This window comes from Hemitrygon akajei, chromosome 21, assembly GCF_048418815.1.
Source record: "Hemitrygon akajei chromosome 21, sHemAka1.3, whole genome shotgun sequence".
NCBI lineage: Eukaryota > Metazoa > Chordata > Chondrichthyes > Myliobatiformes > Dasyatidae > Hemitrygon > Hemitrygon akajei.
Genome location: NC_133144.1, coordinates 50,349,901 through 50,368,050, shown reverse-complemented (window position 1 = coordinate 50,368,050; position 18,150 = coordinate 50,349,901). Strand labels below are relative to the sequence as shown.

Here is an 18,150-nt window from a genome sequence, read left to right as displayed (position 1 = left end):
CTTTTAAGTTATACGTTCTTTGCCAGCTGTGTAATGATTGGATCAAAATATTGTAACTTGCGATAGGCATTTTGTGCTCATCCATGATTATAGAAGGTCTGGTAGAATAAAGAAGAGATGTCTTCAACAAAAATATTTAAATGAAAGAACAGTTTTTTTAATTATGCAAAGCATATAGTTAATCTGGATTTGTTGGACAAATACTGTTATATTTTTAAATTATTTATTTCCCTTTTTTGTCTTCTCACTTAATTTAGCGATAGACGATTACTAAAAAAAATCTTTGAAATTTGTCTTAAGACTGGATTTTGATTAGCCAGCATCAGTGCTGAAAATACTCACAGCCTATGAGCACCTTCCTTCTGAACTTTTTCATGAACTGGATCAAGAGCCCCTGAGGCCTCTTGGGCAGCACCCTGCTGTGTAAGCTACAATACACTGGATTCGGTCAGAGACTGAGACAACCGAGAGGAGAGACAACATGACGCATGAACCAAGTTTGTACATGTGCACTAGTCACTTCTAATGGAACAAATAAACAGATGTGTTAAATTAATGATCTGGAAATTATTTATAGTTGTATATACATTGTACTTTATGCAGGGGCTGAAATCAGTTGTAACTTATTTTGCTCTTCTATAGAAATAAATCTGTACTGTGACAAATACCTTTGTCTTTGCATTCATTTGCTCACATTTGTGGCTGTTTAGTCCTTTGAGCCTGTTGTATGATTCTGATTGTATTTTACCTTCATTATCCAGCTTAGTTCCATAACCCTAAATATTATTACCTAACAAAAGATATATTGATCTTTGTTCTGAAAATGTTAAGTTTTCCTTTTAGTTTCAACAGGTTTTGAAGGATGTTAAATTCAGATTTCCACTTCTGGTTGCATGTTTACATTATTTTTGAACAAATTGGTTCTAATTTGGTTATGCTTTCTCTTCATCGGAAATATTTTTTATTCAAAGGAATAAAGTTTAACTTTCAAAATAAATTTATTATCAAAGTATGTATAGTATATGTCACCTTGTACTACTCTGAGATTCATTTTCTTGTGAGCATTCACAGTAGAATAAAGAAATACAATAAAATCGATGAAAAGCTACACAGAGAGAGAGACTGACATACGAAAAATGGCTGGTCTCCACAGACTCCACAAAGAATATGGAAGCCTTGGTCTTTATTGAGTGACGTATAGAGTACAATAGGAAGGAAACTTTTATCAATCCCTGCCTGATAAGGCCTCAGCATAATTGTAGGTACTACTCACGAGAATGCGAATTGAAACTAGAAAGTGTGCTTACGGATCTTCTAATTCCAGGGATGAGGACTTCAGAAGAGAGACATTCAAAAAAGAGATTGGCTGTTAACATCTAGAAAGAGATTTGAAAGATGTTCAAAATCTAAATGCTTTTGATAGAGTAAATAGAAAAAAAAAATAGCAACGGGGTGGTAACAAGAAGACACAGATCTAGGGTGATTTGCAAAAGAACCAGATAATACATGGAAACCCTGAACTGAAATGCTCTGGGGGGGGACAGTTGATGGAAGCAAAGTAAATAGTAATATTAGAGAGGGAAATGGGCAAATACTTTAATGAAGTAATTACTGGAGTTTGAGGATTAAATGAGGACAGGGGTTAATTGGATTGTTCTACCAAAACGCTGGCACAACCAGAGTAGAGAGGACTGTCACTGTCTGTAAGGAGTTTGTATGTTCTCCCTATGACTGCGTGGGTTTCCTCCGGGTTCTCCGATTTCCCCCACAGTGCAAAGGCGTACTGGGTAGCGGGTTAATTGGTCATTGTAAATTGTCCCAAAATGAGGCCTGACTAATTTTACAAGTTTCTGCAACTTACTTCAATCCTGTACAGTAGAGCCCCCACCCCCGTCCCATACCAGATGGTGATGCAGCCAGTCAGAATGCTCTACACTACATTTGTAGAAATTTTTGCATATTTTAGTTGAGAAATCAAATCTCCTGAAATTCCTAATACAGCCAGTGTCTTGCCTTCTTTATAGTTATATCAATATCTAGTGTACAGATTAGGTACCCAGAGATACTGACATGTAGGAACTTGAAGTTGCTCACTCTCTACAGTTCTGATCTCTCTGAGGATTGGTTTAACCACTCAACTAACTGGTATATCTTGCTCCTGTACATCCTTATGTCACCATCTGAAATTTTGCCAACAATGGTTGTATCATAAGCAAATTTATAGATGGCATTTGAACTATGTCTAGCCACACAGTCATGGGTGTAGAGAGAGTAGATTAGTGGGCGAAGCTCACATCCCTGTGGTGCACCAGTGTTGATCGTCAGCTAGGTGGAGATATTATCACCAATCCGCACAGACAGAGGTACAGAGACCTAAGTTCTGTAGCTTTTCGATCATGACCGTAGGAATGATCTTCTTATCTTCATATCATCCACAAACTTGGCTACAAAGCCATTAATTCCGTCATCTAAATCAGTGACTTGCAATGTAAAAAGAAGAGGTCCCAACGCTGACCCCTGCAGAACATCACTAGTCACTGGCAGCCGAACAGAAAAGGCTCCCTTTATTCTCACTCTTTGCTTCCTGCCAGCCCGCCAATACTCTATCCACGCTAGTATATTTCTTGTAATGTATTGGGCTCTTGTTAAGCAGCCTCGTGTGGCACCTTGTCAAAGGCCTTCTGAAAGTCTTTCTCACTTTATCCTTTTAAATTGTTCCGATCGTTGACCGACATAGCCTAACACTTTTGCAATGACCAATGGCGTTTCACCTCTTTCCGATCGCTTTATTATTTCCACTTTATTTTCAATCGTTATCATTATTTTTGTGAACAGAAACACTGCGGATTCAGAGCTCTGCCGCCGGGTCCTAATGTCCACCACACTGAGACAGGTTAAATAGGGTCTGGGGTTCTGCTGGGTCCTAAGGTCCACCGCATTGAGATAGGTTGAATAAGGGACTTGAACAACCGCAAATTCTGGTATCCGCGAGGGGTCCTGGAACAAATCCCTCGCGGATAAGGAGGGCCGACTGTAGTTTCCTTTCTTCCGCTTCCCTTCCTTCTTGAAGACTGTTGCAATTTTCCAGTGCTCCAGAACCATTGCCAGAATCTATTGATCCTTGAAAACTCATTACTGATGCCTGCACAATCTCTTCAGCTATCTCTTTGAGAACCTGTGACTAGTCCATCTGATCCAAGTGACTTACCTACAGTACTGTGCAAAAGTATTAGGCACATATATATAGCTAAGGTGCCTAAGACTTGCACAATACTGTAGTTGTCAATGTGAAGCAGAGCAAAGAATGCTAGGAATGGTGGGGATGGAGTGCCATGGGAGTGGTGTGGGACAGGTGGCACAGAAGGAATGCCATGGGCAGGGGATGTCACTGGTGCAGACACACAGCCCTGAGACACCAGGCAAGGTCGTTTGATTCTGAACAATTGGTTTATTGATCATTACAGAATGTCTCTCTGGTGTTTCCCCTCTCCCTTCCTCTTTTCCCAATCATAATTTCCCCCTTCTCCCTGCCCCCTTCCCACTTTCCGTCCACAATAGAGATCCATATCAAAATCAGGTTTATCGTCACACGTCATGATTTTTTATTTTGCGGCAGTACAGTGCAGTACGTAAACTTACTACAGTATTATGGAGAAAGTCTTACTTCATGCACCCTAGCTTGCATGCGCGCACACTCTTATTTTGCAGGTAGTGAGCATTGTAAATTCCCAGCATTGAGGCCCTAGTGTACTCACTTGGTTCCATTGGATAGGTCATACTGCTCACCTGCCTGAGACACAGATAACTTAACTGTTCATGGGAGGAGATTACCAGGTAGGCAGGAAAAGATTCAAGGACGTAACTAAAGCCTCTTTGGAGAAAATTGCAACATTCCCACTAAATCTTGGGAATCCCCGGTCAATGACTGTACAACGTATTATTCTGGATGGTAAGGAGAACCTTGTGTCCAGGCATTGGGAGCACACAGAAGCCCTGCAGAAATACCTCACAATCTTTCCAGTGTCCACTCTATCAGGTACCTCCTGTCTTATTTGCGGTAAAAGGCTGTGGTTCCCATATTACTTTTATCAATCACTGAACTAAAATTTAAGCAAGCCCTCTTGCAATATGGTCAACATACCCATTTGTCTCCCTAATCGGGGAGGCACAGTAGCACAGCGGTTAGCGTAATGCTGTTACAGCTCCTGCGACCTGGGTTCAATTCCCACCACTGTCTGTAAGGAGTTTGTGCATTCTCCCCGTGACCATGTGGGTTTCCTCTGGGTGCTCTGGTTTCTTCCCACACTCCAAAGAAGTACAGGTTAGTAGGTGAAATGACCACATGGGTGTAATTGGATGGTGCAGGTTCATTGGGCCAGAAGGGCCTGTTACTGTTCTGTACCTGTAAATGAAAAATAATTGCATGCTGTATCTTTATGCTAACTTTCAAAGTATAAGGACACCTATGGAGCTCACTCAAACCAACATTGTTCAATCTCTCACAAATTACAAAAATACTCTGCTTTTTTCATTTTTTTTCTGCGAAAGTGGATGTATTCAACTTATCAACCTGCATTAATTGCTCAACACAGACAATACTAGATGTTAGATTTAACAGTTCCCTGGAGCTGTGGCAGCAGCTTTACCAGTTGTATCAATACTAACATGTTCATAGTTTCCTGTCTTCCAAGTTCTATGTTCCCTACAAATCTGGAAATTGTGCTCTGCACAACCAAATGGGACTAACTGAGATGGGAATTTTGGTCGGTATGGACCAGTTGCACCAAAATGCCTGATTCTGTGTTGTATGGCACTGACTTCTGGGGAACTATACTGTGTACTTTCCTCCAGTCTAATTAACATTTCATTACTATTATGTTTCCTCCTAATTGGGCCAATTCTATCAATGGAGAAAATACAAAACTATTAAGTTAGAGAGAGTTTGCCTTTAACAAATCTCTACTAGCTTTCTGTAATCAATCCACACCTCTTCCAATCTTGCTTCTGGTTATTGTTTCTAGAACCTTTTCCATCACTGAGGTGTAACTGACTGGCCTGGAGTGCTGATAAGGCTGACGGATTCCAAACTGCCTTAATGTGGAAGATGGTTTTCCCTGATAACTTAATAGAATGTCAGCTCAGATTATATACTTTTTGTCAAGTTTGGATCCAAAATCTTCACTCAACTACCATTGTATTTAATTTAAAAAGGCATCAAGACCAAGAAATTAGTCTGTAAAAGTAAGGCCAAAATTTATTAAACAGTTTAACATGCAGTTCCATGTATCATGAAAAAAATCAAATAAATCTATTTGAATGTAGAATTCCATGTACAGTATGTCTAATAAAAACAATATTCAAAACGTGTACTATTTTACAGATGTAATATCGGTATTTCTCTCATAGTTTTAATCTGCCAGGAAGCATAAGCTTTTAGCTATGAAATAAACACCATGAAGAAGTGGAAGTCTTATCCAGAGGAAGGCGTAAATCCCAGCAGCTGATCGATTGGTTTATAGCGCCATTCATCTGCCTCCAATTCCTCAACCAAACTGGCGAGCTTCTCCATCCGTGAGCACTGCTGTTCTAAGTGGGGAAGAAAATTACATTACAATTAGAGTAACACACGTCAAACCCTGGAGAAACTCAGCAGGTAAGGGAGCATCTTTGGAGGGAAATGAACAGTTGACATTTCGAGCTGAGACACTTCATCAGGAATAGAAAAGGGAAGGGACTGAAGTCAGAATAATGTGGTAGTGGGAGGAGTACAAGGTGATACATGTGAGCAGGTGAGTGAGAAGGCAAGATGAAGTAAGATGCTGGGACGGGACAGGTGAAAGGTAAAGGCCTGAAGAAAAAGGAATCTGATAGGAGTAGACAGTAAACCATGGAATAAAGGGAAGGAAGTGAACCTGAGGAAGGTAATGGGCAGGTCAGGAGTAGAGAAGGGATGAGAGGGGAACCAGGATGGAGAATGGAAAGTGAGAAAGGAGTAGGGGAGTAAAGAGCGAGGAGAGGAGTAATAAACAGAAGTTACAGAAATCAACGTTCATTGGAGACATGTTTCATTTGTAATTTAATGATACAGAAATGTTTCATTTATAGTTCCAAAGTAGTTTCCATCAGGCAACATCATTCTGCTGACAGAAATTGGGTGTCGGGACAAATCTCTCAGCTTAACATATCAATGTGCTTGAGTTATCTCTTCAAAGCCAATCTCACATTTACTGATTTTTTCCCCCAGAGAATCCTACTATCATTTCACAAGAAAGATGCACTTCTACCGCCACTTTATCAATAAGTGAGTTTGTGGATATTTTCTAGATACTCAGAAGTTTCAAACTCATTTTCAAACTGTATGGAAACTGTGAAGTGAGAATAGAAAGTGTGGTATAAATTAAGTCATGGACAAAGTTTCAATAACAAGGATATTTTGTCTAAAACAAAACTTAGTAGCACCAGATTATTTCCTTCTGAGTATGTAGTGTACTGTTCTTGCTCTTTGTACTGCAATTCCATAGTTGCACTGTAGCTTACCTCGTTTTACCTGCCTTAATGTGTGTGCCACCTGATAACTGAAAACTGCTTCACACAGGAATCTCTCTGTGGCATCTGTAAAAGCAGAAACAAAGGGCTTAAAATCCAGTCCAGAGTATTTAAACAACACGTGTATAATACTGAAAATCACCCCACTGGTATTTTTTAAAAATTATTTCTCACTTCATTCCTCAACTAAGTTATTTTACAACAATGGGAAGCTTTATGGATTGATAGCACACAGTCCACCCAGAAATAATGCATTTAAGCTTCAGATCATGGTAATCAAAAGTTTGGATATAAAATTCCTCAACTTAATCATAGAGCAATGCAGCAAATACAGGCCTATCAACCCAACGAGTCCACGTTGCCTGCCCAGCTAGTCCCAATTTCTTGCATTCGGACCATATCCCTCCAAGCCTCACTGCTCTATGTACCTATCCAAGTGCTTTTTAAATGATACTATTGTACCTGCCTCAACTAATTCTCTGGCAGCTTATTATATATACTCACCAGCCTGTGTGGAAAAAGTTAGCTCTCTGGTCCCTTTTAAATCTTTTCCCTCTCACTTGAAATCTGTGCTGCCTAGTTGTAGAAACATAGAAAACTTACAGCACAATGCAGGCCCTTCGACCCACAAAGCTGTGCCAAACATGTCCTTACCCGAGAAATTACCTAGGGTTACCCATAACTCTCTATTTTTCTGAGCTCCATACACCTGTCCAAGAGTCTCTTAAAAGACCCTATCGTATCCACCTCCATTCCATGCACTCACCACTCTCTGCGTAAAAACAACTTACCCGATATCTCCTCTGTACCTACCTCCAAGCACCTTAAAACTGTGCCCTCTCGTACTAGCCATTTCAGCCCTGGGAAAAAGCCTCTGACTATCCACACAATCAATGCCTCTCATCATCCTGAACCTCTCCACCCTGGGGAAAAAGACTAATCCAGGACTAATAGTCCTGGCAACTAGTCATAGTACAATCACAGTACAAGTCCTACACAGAACCCTCTCCAGTAACTTTTCCACCACTAATGTCAAGCTGGCTTGCCTGTAGCTTGTTCTTATTACCTTTTATAAATAACAGAATAACATTAGCCACCTTCCAGTCTTCAGAAACTTCAGCAGTGGCTAATGATGAAATAAATATCTCCATAAGGGCCTTCACTACTTTCTCTCTAGCCTCCTACCAAGGATGCACTTAAAGCCCTGGGGATTTATCAACTTTAATGCACTGTATGGCTGCAACTACCACCTCCCTAATTGTTCTCCAAAACCTCTCCACTTGCTTCCCTTATCTCTGGAGCAACCATGATTTTCTCTGTGGTAAAGATCATTAAAAATCTTACCCATCTCTTGTGCCTCAAGACCTACTCTGTCCCTAGCCACTAAGGGAACTTACTCTCTCCCTAGTCTCCCTTTTACTCTTAATATAGCTATTGAACTTTAGTTGCTCTGACATTTTGAAGTGCTTGTCTTCATTATAACTCGCCATGAAGTGCTTTGAGAGACTAGTCATGAAACACACTGACTCTAGTCTTACAGGCAGCTTTGACCTACTGTAACTCAACTACCACCGAAACAAGTCTATGGCAGATGCTATCTGCCTGAGGCTACATCAATCTCAGGAGTATCTGGACAGTAAAGCTCTTGTGTCATATTAATGTTTATCGACTACAACTCTGCCTTCAACATTATAATTTCAGGCAAACTTGCCACCAAATTCCAGGACATAGAGTCAATGCCTCTCTCTGTAAATGAATTTTTGACTTTTGTCAGAAACATACCCCAATTACTAAAGATAGGCAACAACACCTCCACCAGGATTATTCTAAACACTGGTGCTCCACAAGGTTGCATCCTCAGTCCCCTCTACACTCATGACTGTGTGGCCAGATTTTGCTCCAAGTCCATCTACAAGTTTGTAGATGATACCACTGTCTGTATAGTGTTGAGGTTGAGAGCTTTAAGTTCCTAGAAATAAACATCACTAGTAGCCAGTCCTGATCCAAACTCATAGACGCCACAGCCAAGAAAACTCACTTCTCTACTTCTTCAGGAGGCTAAAGAAATTTGGCATGTCCCTGAGGACTCAACAGTTTTTATCAATGCACCACAGAAAGCAACCTATCTAGAAGCATAATGGCTTGGTATGACAACTGCTCTGCACAAGAAAATGCAGAGGCTTGTGGACATATTTCAGCAGATCACAGAAACCAGCTTTTCCTCCATGGTCTACAGTCACCATCTATACTCACTGCCTCAGTAAAGCAGCCAGCATAATCAAAGACCCCCACCCACCTTGTGTATTATCTCTTTTCCCCTCTTCCACAGGACAGAATGTACAAAATCATGTGTCGCCAAGCTCAAGGATAGCTTCCAACCTACTTATTAGACTATTAAAGAGTTCCCTAGTATGATAAATAGGACCTTTGATATCTCCATCCTACTTCATTATGATCTTGCACATTGTTTATAGATGTTAACACTTTATTCTGCATTGTTATTGATTCAGCTTGTTTTACCCTCAATGCCCTGTGCAAATTTGGACGCACATTATACAACACAGCATTTTCACTTTAAGTACATCTGACCAAATAAACCAATTCCAATTCATTAACCTTACCCGCCAGACCCATCTCCACCTTTGCCCTTCTAATTTCCCTAATTTCAACTAAGATTCCTAACCTTTTTATAATCAAAGTCTAAGGACTGTTTGCCAATGATAGTGTTAGAATCTGATATATGCAACAGTTCAGCTGTCAGGATGAAGGGAATCAACCCAAAATGTCGACTGTCCATTTCCCTCCATAGATGCGACCTTGATCCGCTAAGTTCCTAAAGCAGTTTGTTGTTTTTTGGGCTCTGGATCCCAATACCTGCCGTCTCTTGTGCTTCCTTGTACAACAGTCATTCGGAATACTGGAGAGGAATCAGAGATGGAGAGATGCAGGGAAGTGAAAACAGGGTCAAAGATTTTAAACCCCCAGGCACGTCTCCTGCAGGAGCGAGTGTATATCAACAACTGAGGTGCGAGGTAAATACAGCTCGGTGCTAGTCGTGACAGGGACGGACATGTGGATGCCTTTAGATATGGCGAGAGAATGAAGACAGATCGACCAGCAAAGTGCAACTGGAGACCTGAGAAGACGCTGGAGTTCCTCAGCGGGTCAGGGGTGTCCGTGGAAGGAGGAACACATGGATTGAACCAGGCCCCTGCTCTCACCTTCCAGCAGCTCGCCCGCTCCCTTGGGCGATGTAAAGAGCACCTTCCGCGGCGGCGACAGCTCGGACACATGGAAACCCCCACCCGCCGCCGAGGACGACGAAGACGACGCTGAGGCGGCCATCGCCGACACACTGCCGTAAACCGCACCCCGTTACACTTTGCGGTGTAAGGTCCGTCTTCACGACACACACTCTCCCCATTCTCGAAGGGATCAGAAGACAAGCGGACGACACGCAGCCGTAATCCGTCACACTTTATGGCATAAGGTCCACTCTCACGCCTACCGTCCGTCTTTCTTGGAGGAAACAGGACAACTGGGCGGTACGCTTTACGGCAGAAGGGTCGCCTTTACGACGTCAAAGCCGGGATAAGTTTTGTTTAGGAGTGGACCATTATTGCTGCATTTTAATGTAAGGATATTAAACATTAATTAAAAATATATTAATTTGCTATACTAGTATATCGTGGTGGAAACTTATAATTGTAGAAACACTCCATAGTGTAGTGGTGTTTTCAGGTACCTGCTGCCCTCGTCCTTCTTGGTGGCTGTGGTGGAAGGTTTGTGATGCCCCGGTGGACTATCCTGGGCGAGTGACTACTGCATTTTGTAGAGGGGACATACTGAAGTCACTGCGTGCAGGTAATGGAGAGAATGAATGTTCACGGTGGTGGATATTGTTTCTGTGTGCATGATATGTCAGGGTGCTGCTCTGCCAGTTTATATTCCAGTCCAAGATGTTTCCAAGGAAGTGCTGGGAGAGACTTTGCTGTGTCCATTTGTGTTTGACCATAGTGGTCTGGTAAATTGTGCTAATTGCTAGCCCACTTCAGAGGACACTTATGAGTGAACCACATTGGGGTAGATTTGAAATTACATTTAAGACAGGCCACATTAAAGATGGTGGAATTCCTCCCTAAAAGGCATTAGTGAACCGGATAGTTCTTTTGCAATAGTGCAGTGGATTTTGTATCATCGTACTTCCAAATTCCAGGCTATGGGTTGTTATTTGAATTTAAATTCAGTAGTTACCGTGGTAGGATTTGAACTCGAGTCTCTATATTGTTGATTGTTAGTCCAAGCCTCTGGTTTGCTAGTCTGACAACTGCTTGCCCTGTACAATAAATGGGCTTATTACTGAGGATTCAATATCTTTTTAAAGTGAAGATTTTTAGGTTTCTGATGTGATACCAGTTTTTTCTACTGATCCACAGAGCAGTACAATGTTTTACTTGCCAGCTGTACCTTTCAGGTGAGGAGGCATTACAATGGAAGTTCTTCGGCCGATACTCATTAATATCGATGGACGTATTTACCGCAAAAACTACGTTAAAGAACAAGTGTATCAACATGAGGAAGAAGATGACTTTACCTATTCAGGTATTTGCAAATATTAAATATACACTTAGTTGTCACTCTGTTAGGTAACCCAAAACACTTACTCGTTAATGCAAATATCTAATCAGCCAATCATGTGGCAGCAACTCGATGTATAAAAGCATGCAGACATGATCAAGAGGTTCAGTTGTTGTTCAGACTAAATATCAGAATGGGGTAGAAATCTGATCTAAGCGACTTTGACTACGGAATGATTGTTGGTGCCAGATGAGGTGGTTTGAGTATCTCAGAAACTGCTGAACTCCTGGGATTTTTATGCTAAGTCTATTGAGTTGGCAGAGAATGGCACGAAAAGCAAAAAAAAAAATATGAGCGGCTGTTCTGTGGGTGGAAATGCCTTGTTACTGAGAGAGGTCAGAAGAGAATGGCCAAACTGGTTCAAGCTGACAGGGAGGTGACAGTAGCTAAGATAACCATGCATTACAACAGTGATGTGTAGAAGAGTGTCTATGAATGCACATGTCGAAACATGAAATGGAAGGGCTACAGCAGCAGAAGACCATGAACATACACCCAGTAACCACTTAATTAGGAACAAGAGGCACCTAATAAAGTAGCCACTGCATGTAACTATACCTGTAAAATTGACAGACAAAATGGCTGGTGTTTTTATTTTTATTGACCTTTAAGAAGAACTGCATCGTATTGCTGTGTATGTACAATTGAAACAAATAATAGCTGACATCACATCACTGTTTCAGTTAATTATTTTGCTTTTGCCGATATTGGTTTGCCACAACCCTGTGTCTCCTGTGTCTCAGTTGTTGGCCACCCTATGTCAAAATAAGTAATTACTGACCTCTCTCCCTAACTTTATTTCCCTGAACTTGTGTATTGTGACAGGAGTACAAAATTAGACAAGAGAAATTTTATCAGTCCTTATTCTGTATTTTCAAGGTTGCTGTATGATCCTTCCTAGAATTTATTTTAAGATCAACACAAGCACACCTCAAGAATGTGTGCTTAGCCATCTGCTCTACTCTCTCTACACTCATGACTGTGTGGCTAGGTACGACTCAAATGCCCATCTATAAATTCACAGATGACACCACAGAATCTCAGATGGTGACGAGGAGGCGGGAGATAGATAATTTGGTTGAGTGGTGTTGCAACAACAATCGTGCACTCAACCTCAGTAAGACAAAGGAATTGATTGTGGACTTCAGGAAGGGGAAGTTGAGGGGACATGTAAGAGCCATCATCGAAAGGTCAACAGTGGAAAGAGTGAGCAGCTTCATGCTCCTGAATGTCAGCGTGTCAGATTCAGAATCAGGTTTAATATATGTAGCAGTACATTGCAATACATAATACTAATAGCTATGAATTACAATGAGTATATTGAAAATATGAGTTAAGTAGTTCAAAAGGAGAGGGAAACATACTGAAGTAGTGGGCATGAGTTCATTGTCCATTCAGAAATCTGGTTGTGGAGGGGAAGAAGTTGCTCCTAAAATGGTGGGTGGGTGGGTGTGTGTGTGTATTCAGGCTTCTGTACCTCCTCCCTAATGGCAGTTATGAAAAGACAGCATGGCCTGGCTAATGGGCGTCCATAATGGATGCTGCCTCTTTGAGGCATCACCTTTTGAAGATGTTCTCATTGCTGGGGAGGCTAGTGCCCATGATGGAGCTGGCTGAGTTTGCAACCCTCTGCAAGCTTTTCCCAATTCTGTGCAGTGGCCTCCTCCATGCCATGCAACAAGCTGGAATGCTCTTCACTGTACATCTATAGAAGTTTGTTAGAGTTGGAACCTCCTTAACCTCTAAGAAAGTAAACACACAGGGGCCTTTCTTCATGATTACATGTCTGTGCTGAGCTCATGACAGGTCATCTGGACAGACTCTTCAAAGAACAGCACACCCATGACTCTACTCTCTGGCAGACAATGATTGTTATCGTTTGCCCAGAGAACAAGTACACCACTAAAATAATTGTTGTTATTATTTCTCTCCGGGTCTTGCGGTGCATGGGGCAGCAACCTTGATATTTCTTTAGCATTTGACTGTTTTTTTACGAGGCTGAGTTGCGAGCTGGACGCTCAACCCAGCACGGGTGGAAAGCGTGTAAGGTGCTAGCCGGAATTGAACCCGGGATCAGTCACTTCGAAGTACGGTGCAGATGCCACTACACCACCAACTGGTTAACTAAAATAACCAACAAATGACTAAATGATTAATAAGGAAAGAAAAAGAAGAGCTTGAGATAAAGCTATAAATATAAAAATATGTATTTGGATATCTTAAAAACAAAGTGAGCAATGATTTTATCAAAAGTGAATCCAGCAAATTAATAAAGTAAAGCAAGGAAAAGGCAGAAGAATTAAACAGGTATTTTGTATCAGTCTTCACTGAAGAGGAAACATTTAACATCTTAGCTATAAAATGAGAATTGGAAGGTAGAGAAGAATGCAGGAAAATTACAGTCAATACTTAGTGGTGCTGAACACTTTCTTAGATCTGTGGGCAGATAATTTCAGATTACATCAGTATGCTTTGATAAACTTCATCTTCAGGTCTTAAAAGAAATAACCTGTGAGATAGTTAGTGTGTTGGTTTTAATTTTCCGAAATTCCACAAATTCGGAAGGAGACTGAAAAATAAGGAAGTGTAATGTTGAGTCAGGTTTGCGGGTCTGGCAAGTGAGACAGGAAATGCACTAACTAGGAATAGGTATATTGATCATTTATTTACAAACAGTAAAAGATTTGCCCAAACATTCAACAAACATACTTAGTTAAAAGTGCGCAAAGCATACCTTCCCAATGGTCATGTCTTAAACAAAGGAAGAAGAGAGCAAGCCCCTTCCACGTGTTATTTTATATACCCAGGATATTTGAAACTGGACACCAGGCAGCTATCCAATAGGAAAAGGAGCTGCAGTTTCTAAATTGACCAATCACAATGGAAGCTACTTTTGACAATCAGAATAAGGCATGCCCCCACAGGACGGGAAGAAAAACTACTTTAAATAAATGGAGGGAGACAGAACACAGGGAACTATAGGATAGTCAGCATTTGTCACAGGAAAATGTTGGAAGCTGTTATTAAAAACAGTAAACTACGGTACTGCTTTACCTTCTAAATGAACATAATGATGTCAATACGGTTTCATAAAAGGAGATGAGCTTTATTTATTTGTCACACGTACATTGAAATATCAAAATATATACTGAAATGCATTGTTTATGTCGAGGATGTGCTGGGGCAGCCAGCAAGTGTTGCCATGCTTCTAGTGCCCACAACTTAATAGCTCTAACCCACATGTGGTTGGACTGTGGGAGGAAACCAGAGCGCCTGGAGGAAAGCCCAGGGAGAACATATAGACTCCTTACAGAGAGCAGTGGGAATTGAACCCCAATCGTACAGCTGGTGCTGTAAAGCATTATGCTAACTGCTAGGCTGCCATGCCATAAAGGGATATTCTGTTTGACTAATTTATTGGAATTCTTTGAAGTAAAAAGTTGTGGATAAAAGGAAAAGTATTGGTTATGGGACTGCATCACAAGTAAGTGCAGAAAATGAATGCTCCTGGTGTAGAAGATAAGATATTGACAATGATATAAGATTGCCAGGCTAACAGAAAACAAGCACTATGCAGAATGATTCTTTTTCCTCTGGTCAGCAAAATGCAATGAGCGGAATGCCATCAGAATTGGTAGTGTTGTGGTCTTATCATTTTACTATCAGTTGGATGGAAACACTTAGGGTATCAGTGCTAGCTTCGCTGACTACACACATAGTAAGTTGTGAAAAGGAGGCAACAAAGGGGAAATAGACAAGTTATGTGAGTGGCAAATGGGGTTTAGTCTGGGAAAATGCTTATCTGAGCATGAAAATGTTTAACAAACTACTTTTATAGTGAAAGATTAGTGAGTGATCTGGATTTCCTCGTGTGTATTGTGCAAAAGGTTAGAATACAGTTAGGAAAACTTAACAAAATGCTTTTTGTTAATGAAATTGAAAAAAAAGTGGAGGTTTTTCTTCAGTTATGTATGGTATTGATTGTGTACAGCATTGATCTTTTTTAAGGAAGGATGCTTATGCATTTGAAACACTTCAGGTAAGGTTTACCGGATCATTGTGTGAAATAGATGGGTAATCTTACAACAAAAAGTTAGGTAGGTGAGGTTTGTATCTGCTGGAGAAAGAAGGCATGTGATATTTATTCTCCTGCATCAATCACAGTTTTGGTAGCATTTCCATTGCGATTCATGGGATTAGAGGTCACCAACTGTGAACTGAACGTTTACCATTTGTTTCAGCGGGTTATCTTCTTTCTTGCAGGAGTCGTGGACTGTATGGATGAACCTTGTGACTCTGTACTTATAGAACAGACAGACCAAGGCTATCGATGCACCATGGATGTACCCAGTGCCCTTTACAAGTGAGCTATGGTCATTTTGAATTTAACAAGCATGTTTGTGCATGTGAGAACTTTTAACTTTGCCTTTTTCGCAAATGTTTTGGTGATGCGACAGGTAATTTACCAGACTGGTGATCCATAAACCTAGATTAACTATTGAAGAAACTGGTTTCAAATTCCACAATGGTAGCTCTGAGATTTAACTTTAATTCATGATATGAAATTTCAATTGGTTCAATGGGTACATTTAATGTCAGAGAAAAGGATACAATATGCATCCGGAAATTCTTTTCTTTCGCAAACATCCACGAAAACTGAGGAGTGCCCCAAACAATGAATGATAGTTAAATGTTAGAACCCCAACGTCCCCCCAACTCCCCCCTTCCATGCACAAGCAGCAGCAAAGCAACAACCCCCCCCCACCAGCAAAAAAGCATCGGCACCCCCCACCAAGCACTCAAGCATGCAACAAAGCATCAATAAAGACACAGACTTGCAGTACCCCAAAGACTAATCATTCACCAGTAATTCGACATACCACAGGCTCTTATTATATTGTAATTCGACCTTTACTGTGCCTATTGTCTTGTTTATTAATTATTGTACTGCCCTCCCTAAGAGAAGTGACACAGTTTATACAAGGAGAGAGGTTTGACATTCGGTTAACCTGCCATTGAGATGCATTCACATGTGGTTAATGTTCATCCCTTCCAATAGGGCAACTTTATTTATTCATTTAGAGACAGAGTGCAGAACAGGCCCTTCTGGCCCGCTGAGCCGTACCGTCCAGCAACCTACCTATTTAGCCTTTGCTTAATCACGATGCAATTTACAATGACCAATTAACCCACTAACCAGCATGTCTTTGGAATGTGGAAGGAAACTAGAGCACCTGCCAGAAACGCACACACTCATGGGAAGGACGTACAGACTTCTTGTAGGCGGTGTTGGAATTGAACTCCGGTCTCTGGTGCCCCGAACTGTAATAATATTATGCTAACTACTATACTACCGTGACACCTAACTACTAATACTTTTTCATCTTACAAATATTTGCAACTAAACATGAACTGGCAGTTACTGAACATCTATGGAGAGGAATAAATATGTCAAAGTTTCAGGCTGAAACCCTTCATTAGGTGACCTGACAAAGGGATTCGGCCCGAAACGTTGACTGTTTATTTCTCTCCATGGATACTACCTGGCCTACTGAGTTCCTCCAGCATTTTGTGTATTGCTCTGGATTTCCAGCATCTGCAGGATCTCTTGTGCTTGTGGCAGTTACTGAAAATCTTTATGACAGTTTCATTCTTTTATGAATCAATGATACCTTCACCTGATAGTTGAATACATGAAAATAACGCATTCCCATGCATTGCTTTGTTCTTTCAGCAATGTGAAACACCTTCTCTTCTGCTGGGTGACACAGCTCAGTCCTTTTCTCACCAGGAACATTCCAGCTGGCTAATAATAATATGCACTTTCTTCACCACAGATATATAATTGGGAAGAAAGCAGAGACCAAACGCAGACTGGAGACCGAAACACGGACTTCCATAAGTATTCCTAAACACGGAGTGGAAGGACCGATTGGTAAGTTTAACTTGGGATAAACAGACATGTTTTGTAGGACACAGAAAATTATGAGAACGTAGGAAATAGGAGCAGGTGGAGGCTGATTGGCCCTTAAAGCATGTGTTACCATTCAGTCAGAGCATAGCTGATTAATTCTTGGTCTCAATGCTAGTTACCTGTACGCTTCCCAATTGCTGACTCTCTTGTGGTTCAGGTGTTTGTCACTCTCCATCTTAAATATATTCAGTATGTACATCTCTCTGGAGTACAAAACCCCAAGCATTGTCAACCCTCTGAGAGAAGAAATTCCTTCTCATCTCCATCTTGAATTCTGAAACTATCCAGTAATCCCTCAAGCAGAAGCATCTCATGAATTAATTAAACCCCTTGGAATCTTACCTGTTTCAAGAAGTTCTTCTCTAAGTTTTGTGCACTCCAGTTAGTATAGGCACAATCTGCTCAGCCTTTCTTCATTCATCAGCCCCTCCGTTCCTGAAATCAGCCTAGATCATCTAGTTTGCATTTGTCTCCATTGCAAGGTCCCCCTTCATTCTTCTAAACTCCAGCTAGTTTAGACTTAAAGCTGTATTATGGTCCTCAAAATTAAACCTTTCATTTCCCAAAATCATTCCTGTAAACCTCTCTAATGCCAGCACATCCTTTCTTAGATATGAGGCCCAAAACTGCTCACAATACTTGAAGTGCAATCTGACCAATGCCTTGTAAGGTCTCAGCATTACATCCTTGCTGTTATATTCCAGTCCTTGCTAAATGAATGCTAAAATTGCATTTGCAACCTGAAAGTTAACCTTTTACGGAAATCTTTTATGATTACTACCCAGTTCCTTTGCATCTCCAATTTCAGAATTCACTCCTCTTTTAGAAACTATCTACTACCAAAATGCATGATAAAACACTTCCTGATCCTGTGTTCCATCGGTCACTTCTTTGCCTGTTCTCTGAAGTCAAGTTCTTCTGCAGACTCCCTGCTTCCTCAGCACTACCTGCACACCCCCAACCTAATTTGTATCATTTGCAAATTTGGTCAC

The 18,150-nt window shown here is 41.0% G+C and overlaps 3 protein-coding genes across 7 annotated transcripts in view; 2 read left to right on the top strand and 1 right to left on the bottom strand.

Annotated features, from left to right (window-relative positions):
* dnajb12a (DnaJ heat shock protein family (Hsp40) member B12a) overlaps window positions 1-665 on the top strand; it is a 48,303-nt gene extending 47,638 nt beyond the window's left edge. The window contains exon 9 of one of the 2 annotated variants that reach the window (XM_073025381.1): window positions 301-665. The gene's annotated coding sequence lies outside the window, so the exon portion shown is untranslated. Of the gene's footprint in view, window positions 1-257 lie in introns of both variants that reach the window. The other variant, XM_073025380.1, reaches the window with a different exon arrangement.
* Window positions 666-5,228: 4,563 nt separating this feature from the next.
* Window positions 5,229-9,951, bottom strand: anapc16 (anaphase promoting complex subunit 16). The gene is made up of 3 exons (XM_073025378.1): window positions 9,768-9,951; window positions 6,538-6,612; window positions 5,229-5,586 (listed from the first exon to the last, which is right to left on the bottom strand). The coding sequence occupies exons 1-3, from the start codon at window positions 9,889-9,891 to the stop codon at window positions 5,471-5,473; spliced, it is 315 nt and encodes a 104-aa protein (XP_072881479.1). The 5' UTR covers window positions 9,892-9,951; the 3' UTR covers window positions 5,229-5,470.
* ascc1 (activating signal cointegrator 1 complex subunit 1) overlaps window positions 9,915-18,150 on the top strand; it is a 66,560-nt gene continuing 58,324 nt past the window's right edge. Inside the window, exons 1-5 of one of the 4 annotated variants that reach the window (XM_073025377.1) lie at window positions 9,915-10,180; window positions 10,288-10,410; window positions 11,008-11,148; window positions 15,448-15,547; window positions 17,022-17,119. In XM_073025377.1, coding sequence (XP_072881478.1) covers window positions 11,037-11,148; window positions 15,448-15,547; window positions 17,022-17,119 — 310 coding nt within the window. In that variant the 5' untranslated portion in view covers window positions 9,915-10,180; window positions 10,288-10,410; window positions 11,008-11,036. Of the gene's footprint in view, window positions 10,181-10,287; window positions 10,411-10,982; window positions 11,149-15,447; window positions 15,548-17,021; window positions 17,120-18,150 lie in introns of all 4 variants that reach the window. The other 3 variants (XM_073025376.1, XM_073025374.1, XM_073025375.1) reach the window with 3 other exon arrangements.